Genomic DNA, 27,046 nt, shown 5'->3' with positions numbered 1-27,046 from the left:
GATTTAAAAAAATACTCCTGCATCCACTCTGCAAGCAAAGTAGACAAGCATTTGCAATACAATAGGTCTCAAATTTATGAGAGTTTGTTATTGACATTTTAAATGAAAATGCCTTTTATTTATGTGTTGTTTTTAACCCCTTGGCCCTGACGCGAATTCCGTGAGCAGAAGCTTGTTCAGACTCCAACCATTACGAATGGCAAAATTCAGCATACAGAGAAAAAGCAAAAACGAGGAGAAATGAAAGTATTTCTCCTCGTTTTGCTATTCTAACTCCTGCTATTGCATAGCGTTTGTTTTTGGCGCTGCCTCAGATTTACAGATTCTTGTCAATCTTGGGCAGCGTCAAAAATCAATGGGTGTTGCGGTGAAACGCCCATAGCAACACCAATTGCAAGCCCCTTTCATGCAAAGTAATGCATGTAAAGGGGCTGTATTTACAAGGCGGCGTTAAGCAACAAAAAGTGGCTTAATGCCGCATTGTAAATATTGAGAAGGGCATAGCGCCACCAGAATGTTGCTAAAAGTGACATTCTGGTAGCACTATCCCCTTGTACATATGCCCCATACTTTGGTACATTTTACTGTATGTATGTAATGTGCGGACTATTGTGAACTCACTGCAGTAATGGCAGATGAACTTCAACTTCGCCACAGCAGATACCATACATTTTAGATAAAGAATTTGTAGGAACAAAGAGCAGTCATCCTCCGGTAATAGGAATGTGCAGAAAAATACATAATCCCATGGTGAACTTTCGTGAGTTTATTGGATAACATTTCGAACATAAAGTGATCTGATTGTTCTTGCTTAACAAACTTTTTAGGTATATCTTGGATGTGTCACAATAATGAGGGGATACAGCTGAGTATGCCTATGTAGTGCTATTGGTGGGATAAAAAAAGCTGGGGTCTCTAAAATGGTTGTAGTCAAAAAGGGGTGACCAGTGATCCTTCAGAAGATGTGTAGCCAGTGTAATTAAAGGCCAAGTCTGATGGCTTAGAGGACAAATGTATCCACTATAGGGGCCTGTGTTCGACCTCATGGTCACAGGTTCAAACCACGGTGGTAACAGTGCGCTTTAGAAATTCACATGTTATGTTGTCACCCGAAGGGTACCCAGGTTCTGGAGCAGGTGTGAATGTCGTCAGCTGGAGGGGGTAGTTGGATGTGTTGAAGACCCAGGTTTTAAGCCCCTTGCGGATGCGAGGAGGAGGCCCTGAAGTGTGAAATCAGGTCTTTCCATGACTTGAGTGCATTGTGGAAGAGGCCTAGGCCACCCATTCTGCTAGAATATGTGCCTCGCAAATTATTAAAGCCATCATGTTGTCTCAGATGCAGGAAGGTGCAAGGACACCAGGGCATAGCCATAGACCAACAAGCGAACACAAGCCTGAAAAAAAAATCCAGCCATGGGTCAGAGGGACATTTTCACATTTAAAAAAAAATATATATTATTTTTATTGAGAGTTCATTACATAATTGTTCATATACAAAAATACTAGTCATCAAAAGGAGAGGTAGAGAAAATGTAATCGTAAACTCGTAGTCCCCAGCAATAATGTTTTAAACAAAAAAAGAGTGTTATTGCTATCATTGTAATAACCACGAAAAAAAGAACACAGGGATACAAAACCAACTAGGTCTGTATAGAAGGCCCTCACGAAACCTGCTCCGCAGTAAATCTGGCGTTGTAGCACACTGGGGAAGCATTCGGCCTCTCCCGTGGTGCCCAATGATGAAGCATGTCACCAACCAGGTTGGTGAGTGAGGGCCTTTTATACAGACCTAGTTGGTTTTGTATCCCTGTGTTCTTTTTCTCGTGGTTGTTATTACAATTATAGCAATTACACTCTTTTTTTGTTTAAAATATATACAAAAATAGAAATAAAGTGCTTACAGTGTCACATTTCATCCAGGCATGGTACATCAGCAAAACCTATCAACATCAGTAATGCTAATAAAAATACATAAAAGCACATCTAAAAAACGACACATTGCACAATTTCCCTTTCGTGTCTTGTTTTAACTAATTCGCTGGCTAACCAATGAACTTTCAGCGTTTCGGCGTAAAGTCTCTCCGACTCTCTAACTCTATGCAACTTTGCCTGCCAGGCATGGAAAGTAGGTATGTTATCGCTTCGTCACTTCTGGAGAATTAGTGATCTCGCCAATATGGCCGATACGTATAGACATTCCTCTTGCGTTTATTCATCGTTTTGTTTGGTGAATACCGTAGAGTTGCAATATATCTATCGAAGGTTAATGTGTGTTCCGTCTGCAGTATTTCTCAATTCATCCCCATAGTTGCTTAATCTTTAGGCAATCTAAACAATATGAGTCCAGGTGCCTCCCCCTCTTCAAAGCAACAAAACCATCTAACCTCAATCTGAGGGTATATGTTGTGGACTGAGTCCTGTATAATAACCATTTTGTATAGAATTGCATTCTCCTAAAATTGGTGCCTCTTGATAATGTGATATTAAATGTATTAATTATGTTCCAGACAACCCTTGAAATCTGGAGGTCTTTCTCCTGCCATCTAACTTGGGCTTTTTTGTAAACAGTAGAGGTCTTCTGTTCATTAACATTTTTACAGACCTACTTATTGACCTCTGGTTTGTTGTGCCCAGCAGGGCCTCTCTAAGTCCTATTCTTGCTCTTAGTGCTGATGGATCAATATTTTCTAAAAAGGGCCTCATATGAATAAACAACCATTTAAGCGTATCTATAGAGTGACATGACCCGTTCTCTATCTCTGTCCATCTTTTCCATGAGTCTGAATTAAGAAAATCTCTATAATGCCTATACCCGTTCTCCTCCCATTTCCTTAATATACTAGGTTGGATCAGCCTGCATTCCCCAGCATATAGCTCGGCCAAACATGTGGAGCCATTTATCCAAGGTATTTCATTATACCTTGACAATTGGGCTTTTTGTTTTAGAAACCCCTGGAAGACGTTATAACGTACTTTTTAGGGGTCTTCGCTATCCTCATAGGATCTACAATTTTGTATTTGCTCATTATTTTTATAATCAAAAAATTGTCCATGCCTAGCGAATTTAGATGGTGATAAAATCTGTGTGTATTATGTGCAAAATGTGCATTTTAATATTCCCTCAAGTTTGGAAGAGCTAACCCTCCTCGTTTGGGTTGCTTAAAGTGGCTAGTGCTAATCTCGGTACCTTGTTGGCCCATATGAAAGATGAGAATAGACCATCTACTTCTTTTTAAAAAAAAAAAGACATTTGTATTGCACAGGGGATTGCTGAAAATAGAAAATTAAATAGTGGTAAAATCGACATTCGTAAAAGTGCCACCCAACCTAATATTGAAATTGGGAACTGATTCCATTTTGCAAAAAAATGCTTGACTTTTTGCACTAGGGGGACATAGTTTAATGTATATTGTTTATCCACACTTTCCCACAGATATATCCCGAAGTACCTCTTAGGCCTGCAGTTATAGAATAACTGAAAATTTCATAACAATGTCTTGCCCGAGCAATTGCAAAGTAAAATTTCCGTCTTAGCATTATTGATTTTAAAGCCACATAAGGCTTGGAATTCTGAAAAAATCATAAAATGTCCTTTTGAATGTTCTCCCATGGTTTAAGAAATAAAACAATATCACCAGTGTAGCTTTATATTAGACATACCTTGTAAAGGAGCAGTTAGTAGCTCTTTTTGCCAAATGGCTATTGCCAGGGGTTCTATATATAAGGCAAAAAGAACTGGAGATAGGGGGCACCCCTGCCTTGTACCCCTACTTATTCTGCAACTACCTACATTTCTGCAATTGATTATTAATTGTGCCATCGAGTCCTTATACAGATATTTCACTATGCTTATAAATCTTTCGGGAAAACCAAATCTAGCCAGAATAAAAAAAAAAAAAGACACGCCCAGGACACCAGAACAAAAGCGTTCTCAGCATCTAAAAACCACACATGCGCCTCTATTTTAATCTTTGTAAAATAGTCTAAAGCTTCTATCAGAAATTTTGTGTTCGAGGAGAGTTGTCTGACTGCTACAAAACCGCATTGATCCCCATGAATCATTGATCCCGCTATCTTATTAAGCCTGTTAGTGAGAAGCTTTGTAAAATGTTATAATCAGCGTTATGAAGGCTTATTGGCCTCTAGGATTTGATGTTTTCCCTATTTTTGTCCTTCTTTAGGATACTAACTACCACTGCCGTGTGAAAGGAGGCTGGAGGTTCTCCACCTCTTAATATATGATTAGCAAGATTTACCAGTTGTGCATTTAAAATTGGAGCAAACCTCTTATACAATTCTACTGGTAATCCATTCTCCCCAGCTGCTTTACAATGAGGCATTGAACTCACAACTCTGTCTATTTCTTCAATAGAGAACTCCGCCATCACCATTTCGCTTTGCTCTTTACTTATAGATGGAATCTGTAGTTTGTCTAGAAACCCTTATAATGCAATCATCCGTTATTTGCAGATTAGTCTGATATATTTTCTCATAGTGTCTTAAAAAGGCCTTCCCGATCTCCAGGGGACTGATTGTCTGTACTTTAGAGTCCTCATCTATCAGCAATTGAATTCTATTTTGAACCTGTCTCTCCTTTGCCTGCCACGCAAGTAACCTCCCCATGTATTTGCTCTTGTTATATATCTTATGGAGGTAGGCCGGTGCCGTGTCACCTTGTAGGTAGTAATATTCCTGCATTTCTTGCTTTGCCTGTAACAACTCCTGTTTTGTGGCTAGATTCCTGTCTTTCGAGTGCTTTCTATTTGCTTGCTCAAGCCTAGACTCAAGCACAAATCGTTTTGCCCTCTGTTGGGGAATTTCTTTAGAATAATAATCCCCCGTAACGTATGCTTAAAGGCGTCCCACACATTGCTTACCGTGGTAGTATTTGTGTTCAGGAAAAAGTTGTTGATTTCGTTTTCTACCTCTGTGCACCATTCCTCTCTCTCTAAATTAATTTTGTTAAAATACCATCTCCTGGGTGCTCTTTCAAGCCCTAACGCGGCTGCTTCCGTTTTAATTAATGCGTGGTCTGAAAAGGCATTTTGAATATATTCGTGAGTGATCAAGAAAAAGCCTACTCTAAAGGCAGTATTGTATTTTGCATCGGAACATGAAAAAGCTTGTTTCCTAGGGTGCAGAGATCGTCATGGATCTACTACGTCTAGGTCCTTTTTGCAACTAGCTACAGCAATGGCCACCTGTTGCTTATTTTGTTTTCGAGTTTTAGTAGAAGAATCAACTAATGGATCCTGAAGGAAATTGAAATCACCACCCAATATAATAAAGCCGGGTATTAAGGTTAAGACCTGTTTGAGCTGAAGCAAATGGATTGTCTAGAACTGGTACATAGTTAGTTGCTAGAATAAAGTTTTATTGATTCAATCTCCCATTTACAAAAGCCCATCTTCCATCTGCATGGCTTTTGCTTGGTATGTTACATGTTTACCTACGTAAATTCCCACAACCTTCTGTGTACACCCAGCTTTAGAGAAGCAATAGAAACCAGCCTACTGTTGCAGAATCCTACTCAAACTATTTATATTCTTGAAATGAGTTTCCTGCAGGAGTATAACGTCCAGGTTGTTGCTTCTGAGCCACCTATCTATCGCATTGGCTTTACGATTATTGTTAACTCCATTGGCATTAATAATGATTACTGTGAGTTCTCCTTTACCTATTACTTACTAGTAACTGAACTAAAGTGACTTGTGCTGCTGTAAACAAATGACGTAAACAAATAGTCCCCCCCCCCCCACCCCGACTTCAGAGAATGTGCTGCTTGTGGGCGTGCGTGGCTTCATATTTTGAATATATTCCATCCAATCAAATACAATAGCAGCTAAGATATGACCCACATAGGTCTAAAGTGCTTCAAGTATTCATAAAGTGACAGAAGCATTTAACCATATTATGGTGTATCGAGTGCTCTGTTTGAAGTAAAGTGACATATGCCTTATTTTCACCCCTCCCTGAGTTTTCTATTCTCTGTTCCGTATGCCAACTCAGAATTTGACCTATGTGTCCTAATTAGTTTCATTGCGTAGAATATTTAGGCACTTATAACTGAACTCTTTTTTTTTATTTTGCCTCACCCCCACCACCTAACCTTCTGCTACCCCTCTCCCCAGGGAAACTGAATTACACACTATTTATTCTTCGCCCCACTTGTCGCTGGATGCCTTTATATTGCATCATTTGCACCCTCCAGCGCTCCCCCTTATGGCCTAGTGCTATTAAGCACTCTTCCTCCCGCCCTAAAAATATATCCAAACTTTTCAGTGTGAGACTAACTGAGTGGATTATGCCCCCTTGAGGCTAAGCCTCACTTATCCCCTCCAGCCAATTATGATAACATCAGTTGGGCTTCCTGAGTGTCTATAAATACATGGAATTTCCCTTTGGCTAATACTTTGAGCTTTGATGGTTGCACTATCGAGGCCTGGGCCCCCCCCTCCTTAAACAAGTCAATCCTCTTGACAAATTCTTTCAGTTGCCGTGCTGATGCTGCGGACATATCTCAAAATATCTTGAACTGCAGAATTTCTACAGTGGAGAAGAATCTCTTCGTAATAGCAGTACTTTGTATTCTTTCCTTAACAGAAAAATCTGCAAAGGTGAGTAAAATAGTCTGTAGGAATTTTGCATTTGATTGTCTGTGTGCAATGACTCTATAGGTTCTGGTGATCAGGATGTCCCCTTCTAACTCCAGCATTACTTTCTTCAGCAGCGAGCCAGCCTATTTAGCCACCTGCACGTCTTTGCTTCCTTCCGGAATTCCCACTAGACGGAGATTGGAGCGCCTATTGTAGTTCTCTAAGTCCTGGAGCTTCGACTCCATCTGGCTCTTGCTTTTACCCAGTACTAAAACATCTTGCTGTACGGCAGATAACTTATCCTCCAAATCAATGATGCGGTTCTCTGCCTCACTCATTCTTTTTGGTGCGTCAGATATATTCTCTTCCAGTTAAGACAGCCTTTCGTGTAGTGAAGCATTCTCTAAACCTGGGAGGCTTTTAGGTCTCTAATTTCGTTCAGTATGGTAAGCAGCATTTTTTTAATTAATATTTCTCTGCCCTCTTCTCCTTCCACAGTTCCTCCTAGTTGTTCCCTCTCTTTCTTCATTTTCACTAGTGGTCACCCATGTGGTCCTGGCTGTCAGTTGAGTGTCCTGAGAGGTTGATGAACCATTGGCGGGGGGGGGGGTAGCGCTTTGATGGTCGCCATTGTTTTCTTGCAAGTATGCTGGAAGGAGAGATGTGTCCTGTTCTCTTATAGATGTGACTTCATTTACTGGTGCTAGGGCTGCTTCTGATACTCTGGAAGAGGGGATATTGCTTGGGGGGAATAGGACTGACGTTTGCGCATTGCGTCGCCATTCTCTTGTCCTCACGTTCCATGCTGCACATTTTGTCCAGCCATGAATCAGGTGAATGATCGATAACCTCTTCATTATTTTCTACATTTGACGTTCTCTCAGCGCCTGAGGAATCATCAAGCTCAGCTTGCTTTTTTATCTTGGCTATCTTGGCTAGCGCATTAGCCTTTAGTTCCATTCTCAGTTGCGCGTTTCTCTGGCCCCTTAGTGTCACTCTAGGAGCTGGTGAGGGGGTAAATTGGACTGGCATTTCGTTTTATCCTCCTTTGCTGCTCTAGGTTGCTTTGTGCGCATTCTACAGTCTCCCCCCTTTGACATAAGAAGAGACAAGCTAACAAGCCCGAGCAGGACTGCTGAGGATCACTGATTTTAGATTTATAAAAATAGTAGCCTTACAGCAGCACAGAATCAAACAGGGATTCTTAAATTCTTCCATCCATTCAACAAGAGTCCCCTTGCCTGCACCCCCCACTTGCCAGCAGTCCTACCAGTGACAGTGCAGCATTATCTACCACACCGCTGTATCAGCGCTTCATGTTGTATCACCGCTGTCCTTACTGCAGTGTGGATAATAGCTGAGAGCAGGGCTCAGGTCAAAGTGAGCGTATGGGCCAGGCGTATCCACATAGTTTCTTTTCCCAACAGTACGCCCCCGCGATTCCAGCTTACTTGCCTCTCTTCAGATCTGCTGTCCAAGCCTCGGGAATTTATCTTCTTTTATCAATGCGGGGCAGATCTCTCATGCAGATCTCACATACAGCCCAGTCCAGATGAGCCGCCCGATTTTAGTGTGGGTATCGCTGATGCTGCCACTTGGGCAACCTCCAGCCACGGACTACAGATCGCGAGAGGCTCTGTAATTGTGCTCTCCTTATTGACCCGTTCGCTATTGCTGCCTGCCGCCTCGATAAATCGCTGCTCATTCGTGGCGTCTCAATGTCTCAGCGCCGCCATGGATGAGGAAGTGGCATGTGGTACGGGGAGAGCTGGGGTGCTAGTGGCTACGTGCGTGTGCCACACCTGTCGCCCACCCTTTTGCGACCTTCTCAAATTTGAGAAATAAAAAGATTCACATCTTGCTTATTTTGTTTTGAGACTCGGCCACAGTCTTGCTGCAGAGAGTGGGAGGAAAAACATACAGAAAAATACATTGATTTCCATGTATCTTCCCCCTATCAGACCTAGCTTTCATGATCTAACAAAGTTCATTATTTCACATGTGTAAAATGAAGATTGTCTTTAATAAAATCAGGACTCTCCTTCACCAGCTGACTAGGAGAAAAGACAGAAGACACATATTATGCATGTTTAAACCATATTCACAATTGTCATTGCCACATGCTGGATCAACTTATAGTAAAAAGACTTTGACACCATAGAGTAATCCATTGATGTATGCGTGTCTTCTAATCTTGCTCCTGCCCAATAGGTCTTCAATGCCATTGCTTCACAGGCCAAGCGAGTCACAAACCCTCTAATGCCATTACCCCGTTAACCCATCTAGCAGTAACTGGACTGAATGGTTTGCCTAATGAAATTAATAACTGGGGATGGAAGTTCTCTCTCACCTTCACATACTGCTTAAGGCACCTCACCACAGACAGCAGGGATGTAAGGGGAATGCTGAGGAAAATAAAATGCATTGTAGAAATATCTAGAGGTCTAACATCTAATGCCCTTCTAAATGATACCAAGCACAAGAGCATAAGCAACTTGGTGGATAACAATTTAAAAGAGGGACTGTCATTATCCTAAAACAATGAGGGAAGTGCAGAGGAGTTGATAGAATCACCCTCCAAAACGATGTACATAAACAAAGAGATTCTATCAATGTGTGAACATATATTTAATTGGTTTTTCAGTGATGAGACTGTAGTGAAAGTACTCTCTCTTAGGGTGGTAAAGATGAGAGCGCTATGTGCTTTTTAAAATACCCCTCACACACTAAAAAAATCCAATAGTGTCATGCTTCATCATTGGGGTCTTCCCGTCCCTCTACGGGGCGGGGCGTGCTACGACCTGACCGACTGCGCGGGAGCACTTATGAGGTGACAGGACTATGTGATAGTGCAAGTGTCAGTGAAAGTGTAGGGACCTAACAAAGTGTGTGAGTACAAAAAGTTAAAAATCCTCTGGCTAGTAGAAAAAAACGATTTATTAGCTTCTCTAGCTGGGGACGTTAAGAAGGGGGTTTTGGGGTTGAGCCGATCGCTGCAACCTGGTCTACATGTTTCGTAGGCAGTCCCCTACTGCCTACTCATCAGGACCTTCTAATGGTCCCTACGAAAATAAGCTCAGTTGCTAAGTATTGTCAGCCTGTCTTCCTACAAACCAACAGTAAAAATCACTGTTAGTTTTTGCTTCAGGGCATGAGCTGGCCCCCTGGGAAGCAAAAATTGTAAAAAATAATGACCCAAATGTGGTCTTGTTGTGGCAACTGCGTCGTGCCTCATGAGCTGGCAATAGGTAGGAATTCACAGCGGCGCTTTTGTCCGCATAGTCCCTAAGTCTTACTTCTACCAATGTTGCCGCTCCGCAGACATAGACAAACTTTACAGAAACAAAAAATCACTGGATGTTGTTATCAGTGATGTCATCAGTGATGTCATTTGAGATGTCATCAGTGATGTCATCAGTGATGTCACTGACCATGTCATGAATGATGTAATATGTGACATCATCAGCAGTGGATTGCGGGTGCGCGATATATAGTTAGTGCAACTAACTATATATGGAATTTCATTGGTTTTATGTCAATAAAATGTCCAGCTAACTATATATGGTCTCTAACCTATGGTTTTTTTCAGTGAATTTTCAAGGTTTTGTAAATGCTAATTCCTAACTATATATGGTCTATAACATATGGTTTTTTCAGTGAATTTTCAAGGTTTTGTAAATGCTAATTCCTAACTATATATGGTCTATAACCTATGGTTTTTTCAGTGAATTTCAATGGTTTTTTAATAGCAAATATCATAAGCTGTCGAATGTCAAGTACGTGGTAAGTAAAAACATTTTCGTGTTTATGCACACTGATCTGCTTTGAATGCTGCCCCCCACCCCTCATTTCTATTAGGAGTACTCTCTCTTTGCAGATAGTGAAGGGTAGTTAACGCAGGCCTTTGCCCCCCTTGTAATCCGTCGTGCCTGCTTCTCTCTCCATTTGATTGATTGTTCTCTTTGGTTCATTCTCTATTTACAAACAAGCACAGAGTCGCAATACTCTGTTTAGTCTTTGCAGATAGCGAAAAATCGTGTAAAAAAACAAAAGGAATCGAGCAAAATCAGTAGGCCACTAATGGGATCTCTTTTTGACCTCGCTAAAATAGAAACATTAGGAACAACCTGTTGAAAATAGCAATGTGTATGTACATAAGCGGCGTTCATTTGTGTTCACAGTACCCCTTGTTGATTGTTTGAATCGAGCATTGAATTGTTCGAAGTTGGTTCTTTTAAGGATCTTCTCTGCCTGCAAACGAGGAAGAATAGGAATATTCTCTCTCCCTTTGCAGATAGTGAAGGGTAGGTAACGCAAGCCTTTAACACGTCGTACCTATTTCATTCCTCATTGATTGATTGATTGTCCGAACATTGACTGTTTGGGAATTAGTTCTTTTTGGAGGTATTCCCTGTTTGCAAATAAACGTAGGAAAATCTTTGCAAGTAGTGAAAGGGTAGGTAATGCGGACCTTTCTCCCCCGTTGTAATCTGTCATGCCTATCTACTCCCCACTGATTGATGCACCTGTTTCACCCGGACCATTTACTAGAGATAGGTCATCTGGCCCAACAAGAGAGCACCCCTAGTGAAAAGGACATATGCAATAATAACGAAGTGATCACTGTATCCTGTTAACAGAAACTTTAGCATGAAACAACCTGGAAAGAAAAGAATAGGAAAACGAAAATCAGTAGGCCACTGATGAACTTTTTAATAAATAACAAACAAAGAAACGATAACAATACGTAATGATAAAACCTATTATTGTCCTAGAAACAAGAAACGTTAGAAGTAAGCCCGTAATAAGAAACCTGAAAACATCGCCCCTCACTGCCCCAAAACGTGTCTGTCCCACCGCCTGCCACGGCCAAATAACGGCAAACTGGGAAAGATAGAAGTCAGCAGACATCCGCCCCATTCTAGAAACTTCCAAAGGGCAACAGGTTTTCGGCTACGCCCAGCCGGAAGCAACACATATAAGGCGGGTCCTGCTGCCACGCCTCGGAGATCATCACGTAGGGTGTAGCCGGAGGAGAGGCCGAGGCCGAGGCCAGCGGGACCCGGCCAGGGGGATTGACAACGCTGGAGAGTTGCAGGGGGGGGAATGTCCGTGTCCTCGACCCTCCCCTCTCTCTCCCAGTCCGGCCGCGGTGGCCCTTGACAGTTTCAGGTAGTCCCGCCACATTCTCTACCGGTCCGGCCACCAACGGCCGGGGCCGATGGGATCCGGCTGCAGCCGGTAAACCAAGGAACCCGTTCATGGGGCCAGAGCAAGGGGCGTCCGGCCGACATCCACCGGAAGCCCGGCCCGAAGACGGACGGGACACTTCTTCTTTCTTGAATAATGGCTTTGACAACACTGGGGGGGGATGTCTTGCACATGCCTCCGACCCCCCCCCCCCTCGTCCTCATCGCCTGGTCCGGCCATAACAAATCTCAAGCGAGACGCCGTGGGGTGCACTGGGAGGGAGAGACGATGCGAACTGGCCTCTCCCGCCTCCCCAGTGGAGGCTTCCCACCTGCACCCTCAGCGCTCCAGGCGCCCGGAAAAGGGTTCTTCCACTGTGGCGATGCTGCAACGTCTCGCCCGGCAGGGTGGAGCCCGTCCGCTCATTTGACCCTGGATCGCCAGTAGCTACCGAACTCTCAAAATGGCGATCGACCTGGCAAGAGCGGGCCCAGCATAAAGAAATGGCCCGGTCACTGGTTGACTCCACCACCGTACTCCTCCACGACCTTGAAGATTCTAGAGGAGCCGCGGGAGTCTCCGACCCCCGCAGACACCCCCGATGGGGAATGACTGCCATGATCGCCCGTGGAGTGACGAAACTGTATCCGCGGGATGTCGGCGCTCCCATGCTGGCGCCAGCCTCACTTTGAATTACTAGAATCCTGCAAACCTCAGTTCCGGTGAAAGCACACTGTGACCCGGTAGGAAAAATTGTTGCACCCCCTCCCCTTTTTGACTGATAGTTCAAACCACCGATCCTTTCCTTTGCCCTTTTACCAGAACTTTGGACTCCCTCCCCCTCTTTTACATTTTCTAGAGAAAACAAAACATTAACCACTACATTAGCATAGCAGTTGACACCAGAACTGTTTTCAAATTGAAAACCAACAACATCTTCAACAGAATCCTTTTTGTTTCTGCTGTGACCCTGCTACAGCACAGGCATTGTCCCCAGCAGTAATTCTGCAATGCCGGTAAGAATAGCTGTGGTGCCTACTGGACTCACTCACCCCCGCGGCGCCCCACGCCGTTATTTGCTGGGCGGCAACTTACTAGACATCACCTTCGTGCCATCTAGATTTCAGCGCGTTCTGCTGCCTTGGAACAGACTGCTACTGACGACCCACCCCCAGGCAACATCTTCTGAATTTTCATAATTTGAAAGAACTAGTAACATGTCCTCATCAGGAATTTCCTCATGAAAAGTCTGCAATGATGATTCTTGTAACTCTATGGTCTCCAAACATTCGATAAATTCGCCATCAAGAGATTGATCAAAAAAATCATTCAAGTCATCTCCTCCTTGTGAGAATATTTCATGATTGGTGCTGTCAATTTCAATAAATGTATTGGATAATTCAAAAGAAATTGCCACGGTCTCTTCGTTGTTTAAATGTTTTTACTGTTTTTGTTTTGTTGTATATATTTATAAGTTATTAAAGTTTTATAATCTTACTACTTTGTTGGAGTGCTATATATTTTTAATGTGACACATAAATGTAAAAACTTTGATGTACAAAGAGTCATCCCTGGAATCTTCCGCTTCAGGCTCGGTCCCCTCACCAATCACAATACAGGATGGTTTTCAGATAGTAGGAACACGTGTGGTGTGACGGATCTCATCGGGTGTAGGCCTTGATCTACTATAACTCCTTTGAAGAGGGGTGATTCTTTACAGCTGGGGCCATAAACTACATCTGCAGGGCTAGCTGATAGCCTGGACAATCGGACACAGAGGAAGAGGAGTGTCAGAGGGTGCGGTAGTGAATAGGGCGAAAGGGAGGTGTCGGGCGGGCACAGAGTGTGATTCTCAGGGAAGAGCAGCGCAGATGGGGAGAGGTTTATTGCCCATGCATAACACAGAGAGCGGGGGTGACCAGTGCCTGGGGAAGATGCTTGCGAGGGTGGGGAGCCATGCTACGAATCGACAGCGTGCAGAGAGTGGGTCTGGTCAAGGCATCTAAAATGGCTGCCGTGCACGACAAAAGTGTGGCATTTCAAAAAAGGCAAGATGGCGCAAACAATGTTTTTCAACACTTCCTCATTTCCTTCGAATCGAACGTTAACAGACGTTAGTGCATATTACCAAAGTTAAGCGATATTTATCGCTAACGATGCTTAGCAACGAATTTTTTACCGCTAAGCATCGTCAGAAATTATCGAAGATAAACCTTGCTATTATCAAGGTTTATCGCAAATGCGATAAAAAACGACCGCAATGCATTAATATCGCTGAAAACTCAGCGATATTCATGCATTACCGAGCTAATGCTCTTAGCCATGTTATCCACCTCCCATTGGATAACATGGCTAAGAACTGCTCAGGGCAGGTGTTAGTTTTTGGAGATATTCGCGCTTAGCGCGAATATCTCCAAAAGTTGGTAATAGGAGATATATATCTTGCATGTTGTAATGCAAATTATTGTGGTATATGGAACTCATACCATAATCTCTCAGGAAAGCAGAAACTGATCCTTTTGGGACCGCCTGAGAAGGCCTAGGGGGTGAGGGGTACTCTACTTTGCCCCCTTTTCACGTTCCGAACTATTTTATTTTACTCTCTTCTGTAATTACACAAAATAGCAGCGATAAGATGCATCAGAGACACACAGTGAGAGAAAGGAGGCCGGAGATGAAGAAGAGATGTCAAATACACATTGGAGATAATATAGTGGGAGAAGGGAAGTAAATATGAGTAAACTTACCATGTAACATAAAAATGTTGCACTCTATACTATAAGTCTCATTTTATACTACAATCACTTCGCTACAAACTCATAAATTAAAAATAAAAATGAATAATGTCTCAAACAATTTTTGATTTCTAAATATAAATTTATTCTTCTGAATTTTCTAAATTTGAAAGAACTACTAACATGTCCTCATCAGAAATTTCCTCTTCAATCATCTCATCTGGAATCTCCTCATTAAAAGTCTGCAATGATGATTCTTGTAACTCTATGGTCTCCAAACATTCGATAAATTCGCCATCAACAGATTGATCAAAAAAATCATTCAAGTCATCTCCTCCTTGTGACAATATTTCATTATTGGTGCTGTCAATTTCAATCAATGTAGTGGAATCATTCAAGTCATCTCCTCCTTGTGACAATATTTCATTATTGGTGCTCTCAATTTCAATCAATGTAGTGGACAATTCAAAAGAAATTGCCACGGTCTCTTCATTGTGAGCCATTTTATTTTGAAATTGCTTGCTGTAAATTGCAGAAAAAAATAATCACTTTCATTTATCGTTTTTAGTAATACATAATATAAAACTAACTTTATCAAGTATTTAGTATAACAGAAGGACTGCAAATAAATAACAGAAATTTTTTTTCAAATTATCTTCAAGTGTACAACATAGTTCCCCTTACAAATTAACAACTCACCTTTTTAAAAGTAGGAGAAGTGTTAGTACTGTGTAAATCAAACACCAGAAATTCACCACCTAAAATTCCTCACAAATGTACCTCAGACAGTAGTATCACAAAATGGCTGTGGTTTCCTCTCATTTGAGATATATACATAACCAATTAACTTTCATCACACACAAATACAAAACCAAAGTAACATTTTAATTGGTTCTAAATTTCAACACTTTCAAATGTGTTTTCCCCATGCAATTTTCCATAGGACATTTACACACGTCTACAGCCTGAATGGCTGAACGGAATTACACCAAACTTGGCAAAATGGTACATCAAACCTAAGAGGTCAGGAAGGATCTACTATGCCCCCTTATGGTCATTTGCCCCTTCGCTTTGGCCTCCTCTTGTCTCTCGATCCTACTGAGAGACAAGATGGCGGCCGCTACGGACTGTTTGGAATGTTTACAGACGCCGGAGAACCAATCAGCTTCCCAAAGCTCCGTAACGCGAAAAGTACGCGAAGCAGAGCGCTGTTACAGATATATATCTTTTTCTGAACATTAATTTCTCAAAATCCACTGGAGCACATATATTGAGACCTAGCAAAGGCACATCGGGCTACCAGTCCCTAATATTTTGCCAAGTTTCGTGCAAATCCATTCAGCCGTTCGATTATTATTATTATTATTTTTTTTGCCCCGCGGGGCCCTTTTAAAACCTCCACATCAAACCTAGGGGGTCAGCGAGGATCTACTATGCCCCCTTATGGTCATTTGCCCCTTCGCTTTGGCCTCCTCTTGTCTCTCGATCCTACCGAGAGACAAGATGGCGGCCGCTACGGACTGTTTGGAATGTTCACAGACGCCGGAGAACCAATCAGCTTCGCTTCACAAAGCTCCGTACCGCGAAAAGTCCGCGAACCGGAGCGCTGCCCGGTCCGCTGTTACAGATATATATCTTTTTTTGAACGTTAATTTCTCAAAATCCACTGAAGCACATATATTGAGACCTAGCAAAGGCACATCGGGCTACCAGTCCCTACAATTTTGCCAAGTTTCGTGCAAATCCATTCAGCCGTTCGGGCTAAAAGTGAGGCCAACCGCCCTATGGGAAACTCAATGTTAAAAACACGTTTTGGGACCCCCCTTTTTTCTCGGCCCCCCCTTGACGAAACCCCCCCAAATTTGCAAGGGCTGCTCAGAAACAAAATGTGCCATTTTCCTGAAAATTTCAGCCAATTCCGTCCACAAACGCCAAAGTTATTAGACATAGAATTTTCAAAAATCCCATAGAGAAAAAATCCTAACTATATATACCTACTGGCGACCGCCAGTAGGTAATATATATATATATATATATATATATATATATATATATATATATATAAACACACAAAGGTTACCCCACTGGAAGAAGCCACAGGTAGATGCACATATTCCATTTATTTCAGAGCAACTGCATTCAGTGAGAAACGGAGTGAATCATCACGAAAGTTCAAATTGCCAGACCGGTTTCAGGATTCCATTCCCTTCATCAATGGCATGCTGTGAATGATGAAATTGTTTTCATGTGCACTGATGTATTTTAAAGAGCCTGCCCCGGTTGGCGTGGCTGCGCACACAGCCCTCTGGTTCCTGTAGACCCTGATGGCGCCATGAGGATGCTATCGTTATTGGGAGGTATTTTCCACAAAGTGACTGAATGAGACATCGGTGTTTAAATGTGAGCAAACATCAAACCCACATGGGCTTTTAAAGACTTGTTAATTTTCTGTGTTGGTGAATAACTCACTCGAGTAATAAATCACGTAGCACTACAGGAACCAGAGGGCTGTGTGCGCAGCCACGCCCACCGGGGCAGGCTCTTTAAAATACATCAGTGCACGTGAAAACAATTTCATCATTCACAGCATGCCATTGATGAAGGGAATGGAATCCTGAAACCGGTCTGGCAATTTGAACTTTCGTGATGATTCACTCCGTTTCTCACTGAATGCAGTTGCTCTGAAATAAATGGAATATGTGCATCTACCTGTGGCTTCTTCCAGTGGGGTAACCTTTGTGTGTTTATATAGAGCGGCTGACCCAGGCCGCGGGAGAGGCCCGCTGCTGCAGCAGACACTGATGGCGCCATGAGGATGCTATCGTTATTTGGAGGTATTTTCCACAAAGTGACTGAATGAGACATCGGTGTTTAAATGTGAGCAAACATCAAACCCACATGGGCTCTTAAAGACTTGTTAATTTTCTGTGTTGGTGAATAACTTACTCGAGTAATAAATCACGTAGCACTTCCGGGATCAGAGGGCTGTGTGCGCAGCCACGCCCACCGGGGCAGGCTCTTTAAAATACATCAGTGCACGTGAAAACAATTTCATCATTCACAGCATGCCATTGATGAAGGGAATGGAATCCTGAAACCGGTCTGGCAATTTGAACTTTCGTGATGATTCACTCCGTTTCTCACTGAATGCAGTTGCTCTGAAATAAATGGAATAAGTGCATCTACCTGTGGCTTCTTCCAGTGGGGTAACCTTTGTGTGTGATCTATATCCAACCTTTCACTCCTCCTTAAGAAAAGATTATCCGGGGCAGTTGCAAAAAGCGTGTTTATTAGGAAGGTTTCGCTAGACGCGTTTCGCAGGAAGCACCCGCTTTTTCACGATAGATAAATATATATATATATGACCTCTGTCAGATTCTCAATGCATAGGAGGTGTGAATTTGTTTTTCACTTTCTCTAAGGAGTCTACCAGAAGCTCTAAACAGTTTATGTACATTGACTGCTCACCCCTGGACCATCTTCTTGCAGTTAAGAAGGTGCCACAATTGGACAATTGGTCCCCCAACCTCAGAGGCTTACATCTGATTCTTATGGTAGATCTTGGGATGTTGGTAAAATGGCTTTCCGTTCCTTGCAGCTACATGGTACAACCAACAGTTTATTGCTTCCCTTGTTTCTGCATCTAAGGTAACCATCTCTGAATATTCTAAACTCATTTACAAGTTTCCTTAACTGTTGGGGAGCCTTGTAGTAGGCCCAACTACTGGAGACAAACCTGCTGTTGAGCCAACTTAATTCAAACTCATTCTAGATTACCTTCAGTTTTGCCCCTTTGAGGAAACAGACTTCTCTGTCTGAATCTATTACCTATCCCAAAAATTATATTGTTTTTGAGGGCTGAGGATCTTACTTCTCTACATTTACAATAAAGCCCAGTGAGTGAATTAATTCTATGGCCATCTGCATTTGTCCCGGCAAGAATTTCTTCTCCTGACCTAGAAATATCATACCTTTCAATCCCTGGTGCTGATGCAATCGCCATTGGAATGTTTATACACTGTTGTAATTGAAAGCGGTTCAGAAGCTCCATTTGAAGAGGCTGATTTTCTACACCGCGGTCTCTTCTTAGGACTTACCTCTAGTTTTAAATGTGTTTCAGTGACCCTCTTTTGAGCCTCCACCATCTATTTATTTGAAATATTTGATGCTGTCTTGTTTCTTTTAGTCGTTATTTCTGGTTGCAGATTGGAGCCTTGCTTTATCATAATCCCACTTGGGGGGTTTTCATGGCAAGGTAGTACTAAGAACAGAACCTACTTTTGTAATTAAACGTCCTTCAGCTTTGTATCTACCCTGGGATCTGGTTCGTCCTGCTTTCTTCCCATCTCCTTAAGAGCAGGAAGTCATTTGGCAGTTCCTGGATCTGCTAAGATCCGTCTTCATCTGTCTGGAAAGAACTTCTTCCTTTAGGAAGGTGGATTTCCTTTTTTAGGTCTCGCCTGCGACACAGCGCATGCGCTGCAAGCTTTCGAAATCTATTGCCGTTGGTTTTCTGTCGGCTTCTTTGGAAATGGGGTTGGTGACCGCTCTGTCTCTCTTAGGCCCGCCTACTCTGCGAGGCTGTCTTCCCACTAAGCCATTGTAATCTGCAGTTTCCATCAGAGAAGCCCTAAGAGACGTTGTTCATTGGCACAGCTGTTTCCCAAACATTATTAATTAAAAAAAACTAATGTTGATTTTCGTAGCTGTAGGAACGAGTTCCAACTTGTGGGTTAGACTTTTCTGCCGCCCATTTCCGTGTTCCGCATGCACCTTCCGTGCACATCCGTGTCTCTAGCCCCCGCAGCCCGGAGCAAACCGAGAGCGGTGCGGGCACGGAGGAAAGCCCACCTGCTGACGTCGCTGCCCCGGGGAGTGCAGGTGCGCTCCACTCACGTCTCCCCATGCTGCACACTGTGTAGCAGGCTCCCCCTCCTCACCTCAGAGCAGCCCCCTGTAGAAGAGAGGTAAACACACCTCTTTTCCATCGGCACGGACGGCCATGAGTTGCTACACGCGCCACAGGCTGGGTAAATAAACACACCACCGGTAGAACAGACCTCGCATTTAACAGGGGTGGAGAAGGTTTCACAACAGAGGCATTGTGCAAAGAATGCAAACACAGAAACAGGTGGTGCGTCGAGGACCCACTCCCGGTAAGAAAAGGGGAAAGGGAAAAATAAATATATGTGCTATGATAGCAATGTAAAGGAGCTAAAAACAAAATACATTGTTTTCAATCTTTTAGATCTAAGAAATTGTCTCTGCTGTTGAATGGTCAAATCTCCCAAACAAAGAAGGGAAAAATAGGATTACCTAACATAAAGGTAATATTAGAATGCACAATGTTATTATTATCGAGAAACCTTGTATATTCTGTAGCTGATACTATACCTGATTTACGCTACTAATGTCAGGTAACCTATGTAACTTTATATCTTTAATCAGAGGGTACAAAAATAACGAAGAATCAACTAAGGAGTTGTCGTAAGTGAATAGAACTTCTTTTAAAGTACCCAATTGGAAAAGGATAATAGACTCTCGAAAAGGTATTGCCTTTTACTGAACAGCAAAATCCCATACCAGCTAAACCTAAAACCATAGACTAACTTGTATCATTCCTGCATTTTCTCTTTATGTCTCTAGCCGAAACAAAGTGACTGTTAAAGAAAAAAAGAAAAAATATTTTAAAACTCAGGAGAAGTAGGGCTGGTCTACTCAGAACCAACGCCAACTGGTATAAATAGAGTAAATAATAAGGTTTTAAGCACAATAGTGACCTAATCTGGTGAAGGTTTCTGGAGCCTGTATACTTTAAATTCAGTCTCCTATCTATGCTTGCTATGTTTTAATAATCTGAGCACATGGGTGTCTTTTGAGCACGACCTTTTAATTAAATGGTGCGGAGTCAACGGGATGCACCTGGCCTCTTGTGTATCATCACTCTTTCACCTAATGTGTTATTATATTTAATCAGATCTATCAAGCAGGCATATTATTATTAGACCATATTATTGTCAATCTCTCCTTTCAAGAAACTGTGACGAGTCCTGACGAAGGCGCACGCCGAAAAGCGCGTAGCCAGAACACAAACCGCCAGTCTCATCAATTTAAGAAAAAGTTTAATATATATTGAAAATAATGGAGTTGTTGTAGGATAACATGAATATGTTAAAGATATTGTAATGACAAGATTATTATGAAATGTGAGAGTAATTATTAGTATCAAATGATTGCGCATTAAGATAACCTGTTTTATACACAAAAAATTTATCTCAACAGATATCTTTCTTTAGGGAATGTTTTTAAAAAACAAGTGATTAATGTTATCGAATTTAGTAAAAACTAAAAAAAGAAAGTAAAAGAAATGTATTTGGTACAAGGTTGATATGTGTTTTAGGCATGTATACGGTCACTTTAAGTAATTGATTGATATAGATGTGCCTGTGACTTGATTCACCTTGCCAAAGTGATCCTTACCAAAAATTATATTTCCCTGTCGTGGCAATTTAACCAAGATTCAGGTGCCCCTTTCTTTACAAAAGCGCCGAGAACCCACTACAGACATGCATGCCATCCAGCACTTCCCACCTACACCAGCCGACACGCCCACACTGTTCCCACCAAGCAAGTACGTCACCTAACCGCTCCAATTGGGAACATATCTAAGCAAGACCACCCCACATTTCCTCATGATGAAACGCAGCCCTAAGTTCCCCACAGCACGTTTGGGGAGCCCCTCTTGAAAAACAAGCACAACACTGTGATATGCTGCTTAGACTATGACTAATCATCCTAATTAGTAACAAGCATTTGCAATGCACTAGGTCTCACATTTGCGAGAGTTTGAGCTATTAGCATTGTAAATGGCAATGCCTTTTATTTATGTATTGTTTTTTGTAACATAAATAAAAGGCATTGTCGTTAACAATGCAAATAGCTTAAACCCTTGCAACTGTGAGACATATTGCATTGCAAATGCTTGTTTCACATTTGGTCTGGCTAACAAGGGCCATCGTCCTACCACTTCGATTGTCGCTGGGCTTGGACAGTTATAGCTGTGGCCTACCAGAACTCTAGGGTTTCTTTTCCTCCTTATGTCCAGGGATGTTCTACTAGAATAATGTCTCCCTTGTGGGCAGCATTCAAAGGCGCTTCCTTGAAGGATATCCTTGCTGCTGCCATATGGTCCTTCCATCACACCTTCATCTCACATTATAAGTTAAGAATGGGTGAGTTTTTTTCTTATAATTTTGAACAGCTGTGCTTCATGCAGTCCTTGGAAGATGTATTTTGTGCATTTTTCTTGAATAAATGTAGGAAATTAATCTGGATTTATGTTGCCTTAAATGATTGTGTATCAGTTTTCTTCACAAATAGCTTGTTATCCACTCACTATGTTAGGACTGGGATGAGGGAGACGGGCGCTGTAGGTAATGACACAGCTACTTACCAGTAATCATTCCATTCATCTGAGTCATAGTCTTCCTCGTCACAGTTCTTTATTCCCGCCCTTAGAAAGGGAGAGGTGGGGAGGAGAATTTTATTTGATTTTATTTGCTTGGTATTTTCAATAAGAATGGTTACCTTAGCCCGACCTATATTGGTCTGGTGTCAACCGCTTCCTGTGGCAGCCATATTAGATAGGCCACATTTGTGTTTTACTTGATGAGGAATTCTGTGGGTGGTACACAAAGTGCTCACTATATTAGGACGGTGACTCGGAGTAATGAAGGTTCGCCTTAAGTCATCAGTCATAACATTATCTCTATGACAAAATAAAAAACTTTCCTCTTCACCTCTTCTTATCTCTGGTTGGCTACTTTTTCTCTCAGCATTATGATGCCCCTGGGTGTAATATTGGCCCCAACAAGTAATTTTCGTTTATTCACAACGAGCACAACCGAGAATTTTAAGGAATTGTGGGGCATATTATCAAGGGGGTTTATCTCCGCTTTTTTGGCTTTAAAAGCCAAGAAAGCGGAGATAAAATTATCTCCCTATTACCAAGCTGTCGCTAACACCAGTTAGCGACAGCTAATAGGAGATAGCGACCATCTTGGGCCCCGCTTTGCATGTCAGTGATATTTATCACTAATGACATGCAAAGTGGGCGTGCCAAGATGTTAGCGACTGGAAACAGTCGCTAACATCGCTATCTCCTATTACCAACTTTTGGAGATATTCGCGCTAAGCGCGAATATCTCCAAAAGCTAACACCTGCCCTGAGCAGTTCTTAGTGTACAGTTGGGGGGGTTTTACCCAAAAGGAGTCACTGGGACCTGGGCTAACTAAGTATTATGAGGAAGCGGTCCCAATGGGAGTGAGAACACAGAATGAAAATTAATAGAGACAATAATCACGTAGACATTAAATCAAACCACATTGTTTTAATCACAATGGGGATGCGTATTCAATAACATCAATAGTCAAATATTTAGTGAAAGGTGGAGCAATGCCCCGGGAGGGGGGGGGAAGGAAGTGCGTGATATTGTGAGGATACTGTGATAAGGAAGGGTTGCAGGTGACAGAATAATCTGTACTTCAAACCAACTGGTTCCAATGGTTACATACTATGTACAAGACAAAAACAGAAAGTTTAAATTCTGAATCAAGATATGTCATACTCCACACAGTACAATATATGAACAGTTGGGACGTGGAGTTGATGTTTAAAAACAGACAGTTGTCGACGTTTCGACCCTCTGGAATAGGCAGGTATTGTAATATCCTTGCAACGGGGTCTTCTTCAGGACAAGAGAGTGGGGGCAGACCACCTAGTTAATATATACAAATGATAGTATTATTTTAAGACTTCTAAATAGAGGGAATTAATTGCCTTATTTAAATGAGGAAAACACAATGACCGATATAAATATAAAGGGAATACATGCACGATTGAAAATAGCATTCAATCTGTTGGACATTTAATGACACCGTGAATATGGGATGACATTGTTCCAATTACAATTCACCGTAATTAATGGTGTATAGTTCAGAAAAAGAGCGAGAGAAGCCAGTGATCCGCCACCTGGTGGTGTGTGATTGGCAAGGATTTACTGATCCGGTATATAATAGAAGATCTATCATTACCTTACTGGCGTCAGTTCTGGGGTTGTAACGGTCAAGTACACCCAATTGATGTTTCTGGAGAGGAATAGATACACAGAGTCCGACATGTTGCTAATTGGGTGGACGGACAAACAATGTGCAAATGTTGTCATAGTTTTTACATTAAGGCGGAGGGCAGTGAGGAACTTACCCCGTCAGGCTACTCACTCCGCAGAAAATGATCGGAGCTGAAATCGTATACTGGACATATAGTCAGGTTGATCTGGGCAGGAATAGAAAGGAAAATAATTGTAAGGGACGCTGCCTATACCGCTAAAAAACTCCAAACTAAAAAACTAAAAAACGAGTGAGCCCTAAATGGCCGCACGTCAAGCTTACCGAAGGCCGAATGAATCTGGCGTCGGGTCCCGCTCGAGTTCACAATAGCGAGGCTCAGTTCCGGATTCATTATGTTGCCATAGGAATGGAGTCACGTGGTGACCAGCACCCGTGTAGAGCTAGAAAACAGACTGTGTTGTTACTGGTCGGTTACCTGGAAACCACCATATTGATTAATATTTGGAGGATTAAATTAACATTAATTTGCGGGCATGGGTAATTATTAACCGCGTGAGACATGTTAGTTAGAAGGGACAACGGACTGATAAATTAATAGTCATTTGTCTTTGTGCAACTTTTGGTCACTGATGATACGGAGACTATCAGTGGACCATCACGAGTGTAATAATCAGATATTGCATGTGAGTGACCCTATACAGATCAACCAATTCAAACAGTTACCTCCGGTGACAACATGGTTCAATTGCACAAATTATGCCATAGTAAATGCTCTAAATGGTATGTGTGACATATCAGGTGCCTGGTGAGGTGGTTAGGGGGCAGTTCTTAGCCATGTTAACCAATGGGAGGTGGATAACATGGCTAAGAGCATTTGCTCGATAATGCATGAATATCGCTGACTTTTCAGCGATATTCATGCATTGCGGCCGTTTTTTTATCGCATTTGCGATAAACCTTGCTAATAGCAAGGTTTATCTGCGATAAAAATCGCCGATGTGCGGCGATAATTTTTGTCTCTAAACAAGTTAGAGACAAAAATTATCTCTATTGGTTGGTAATATGCCCCCGTATTTTAAGTTGACTCCTTGGTTGAGCAGCATTCGTGAAATCATCAAGTGAAATTAAATCTTTGATTTGTTTTTGCCTAGATTATGACAGATGTGATGAATAACCCAGAGGAAGAGAGGCGAGCAGAATTTTATCACCAGCCCTGGGCCCAAGAAGCTGTTGGAAGACACATTTTTGCTAAGGTGAGGAAACATGAACTTCAAATATATAATCGTCAGCCAAACACTAATTGTGTAGTAGGACTCGCATTTCTATGGTGGAATGGTACTGTAGAAAAGGAATGCAGCAGTATTTGCTTTTCACACTGCCATTCTTTCCACAGATGCATTAATGCCGTGCTAGTACAGCCCAAAGAAACAGCACAAATTAGCATCGCAGTTCTTAGCACATTCTGCCTCGTTAAAGACGCGGACAGCAACGTTTTCAGTTCATTTTTTATGTTTTTTCATTTAAGATAAGATATGCAATCTATGATGAAATCTGTACTGTCACTGTTGTTTAAGTTGCATCTCAGAGTTTAATATTTTAGCAGTAACATGGTGCACCCAGTCGAGCTTTCATGTGTTTTGCATCCATACCTAGGTCAGATTATGTCTCTTTAGCTCTGTCCCCGAGTTAGTTCACCAGTTGTTGCTCAACAAACCTTGTAAGGCCTTCCATTGCTACGATCGAATGCTGCATTGAATGTGCTTCTGCCGCTGTTAAAGATTGCCTTGTTACGAGTTGCTGACCTTGTTTACAAAGATGCATAAATTCGCTCTGGCACTGGACTTGCACTGGGCTTGCAGTACTTCCCTACCTCTGTGTCCACCATGATGAGACCACACCCAACAAACAAATCATCAACCCCAACAACACTAACAGGAGACACCACAATCAGCATAGTAATATGAAACTGGTACTGCAACATCATACCCAAGGAACATGACAGCGCCACATCATCCGCAACCCAACTCCCGTACTCCATGCAAGCAATGCAATACCACCCCAGCACTTTAACTCTATTGGCAGCCCCACATCGGCTACACCCAGCAGTGTAGCATAATACATAAACATTGCACCAACACCCAGCATTGCTCGAGCACTCATCAACACCCACCCTGAACTCACAGGCCATACCCAATGTTTGTTTGTCCAATTCAGTGCCGAGAGAAAGCCAAATGTCTTTCCTGATCTCCCTCTGAAATGGAAATCCATGGTGTTAGATTTGTTGTAGTAATCTGTTTATTTCTAGAATATAATGCCTCTCTGTTGCTCACACTGCAGATGGTTTCTTAAGGATAGAATGCAGCAAATCGTAACCTGAAAAACCTTTGAGATACATTGCAGCAAATGGCCAGGACGTTATGTCTTTCTAAGGTAGATAGACTGTGCCAGGCTGTGGTGAGATGGGCAGATTTGCTGGGAAACTTCAGGCTAGGTTAGAAGGTGCTTGGATAGCCTCCCTAATTTTTGGGCCCAGAGAAAGAAGCTGCTTCTTCCAGTTTACACAGGTAGCTACTGATAGTTATCTCTACCCATCTCCCCAGGGAAACGTTTCACATCTGTCCATATTTCATGTCTCTTTTCATATATTATGGTATCCAGTTTGTTGCAGAAAGACTATAGGGATACTGTAGGCTTCCCATCTCAAAGGTGTTGAGGGCAACAGACAATTGATTCAGAGGCTTCTGAAAGATACTCGTAACCTTGTGAATACCACCAAGCACCAGACTGTACCCGAAGAATGTTCTCATCAAGTACCTGAACGCGCTGGTAGATTGTGTCGGGCAGCTCTGTATGTGCTTAGTGGCATATAAAAAAAGGAGAGAGGGACCCAAAAATCCCACAGGGGCAGGGTAGCAAAAGACGGTTGTCTGAAGATGATTCCCCTGGGAAACCAAAATAACACACCAATATACTACACCACTCTACCGATCACACTCAGATCCCAAAAGGGTATCTGTAGCACACTTTCAGGTTTATTCTATCCTCGGGGTGAACCAGAAAAGCAAATCAAAAACAAGCAAGTAGTATTAAAAAGGATAAGCAAGCAATTTATTTAAAAATTCTTATGGACAACAAAAGCCATGTAGTTAAAAATTCATAATACAATATGAATACAGATTAAAAAACATTGCATAGAAACACAATGATCCTAACAGTGGGACAGAGCTACAGCAAGACACAATGTAAATCAAATCAGGGAAAAAACACGGTACTACGACCAATGAATAAATGACTTTTGATGCAGAAAAAGCTCTAGGTAGAAATCATTTTGAACTAGATACTCAAGAATGCATCCGTCATGTATCCGTGGAGTATTCCCAAAAAAAAAGCATCGAC

The 27,046-nt window shown here is 42.2% G+C and overlaps 1 protein-coding gene across 1 annotated transcript in view; it reads left to right on the top strand.

Annotated features, from left to right (window-relative positions):
* The window catches only part of SMARCD2 (SWI/SNF related BAF chromatin remodeling complex subunit D2), a 756,802-nt gene that overhangs the window by 644,972 nt on the left and 84,784 nt on the right, over positions 1 to 27,046 (top strand). The window contains exon 12 of the mRNA XM_078645026.1: positions 24,802 to 24,903. Within this exon, the coding sequence (XP_078501152.1) occupies positions 24,802 to 24,903 (102 nt within the window). The remainder of the gene's footprint in view (positions 1 to 24,801; positions 24,904 to 27,046) is intronic.

Source organism: Lissotriton helveticus, chromosome 5_1 (genome assembly GCF_964261635.1).
Source record: "Lissotriton helveticus chromosome 5_1, aLisHel1.1, whole genome shotgun sequence".
Classification (NCBI taxonomy): Eukaryota; Metazoa; Chordata; class Amphibia; order Caudata; family Salamandridae; genus Lissotriton; species Lissotriton helveticus.
The sequence above is the reverse complement of the archived record's forward strand: the minus strand, read 5'-3'. Positions and strand labels throughout refer to the sequence as shown.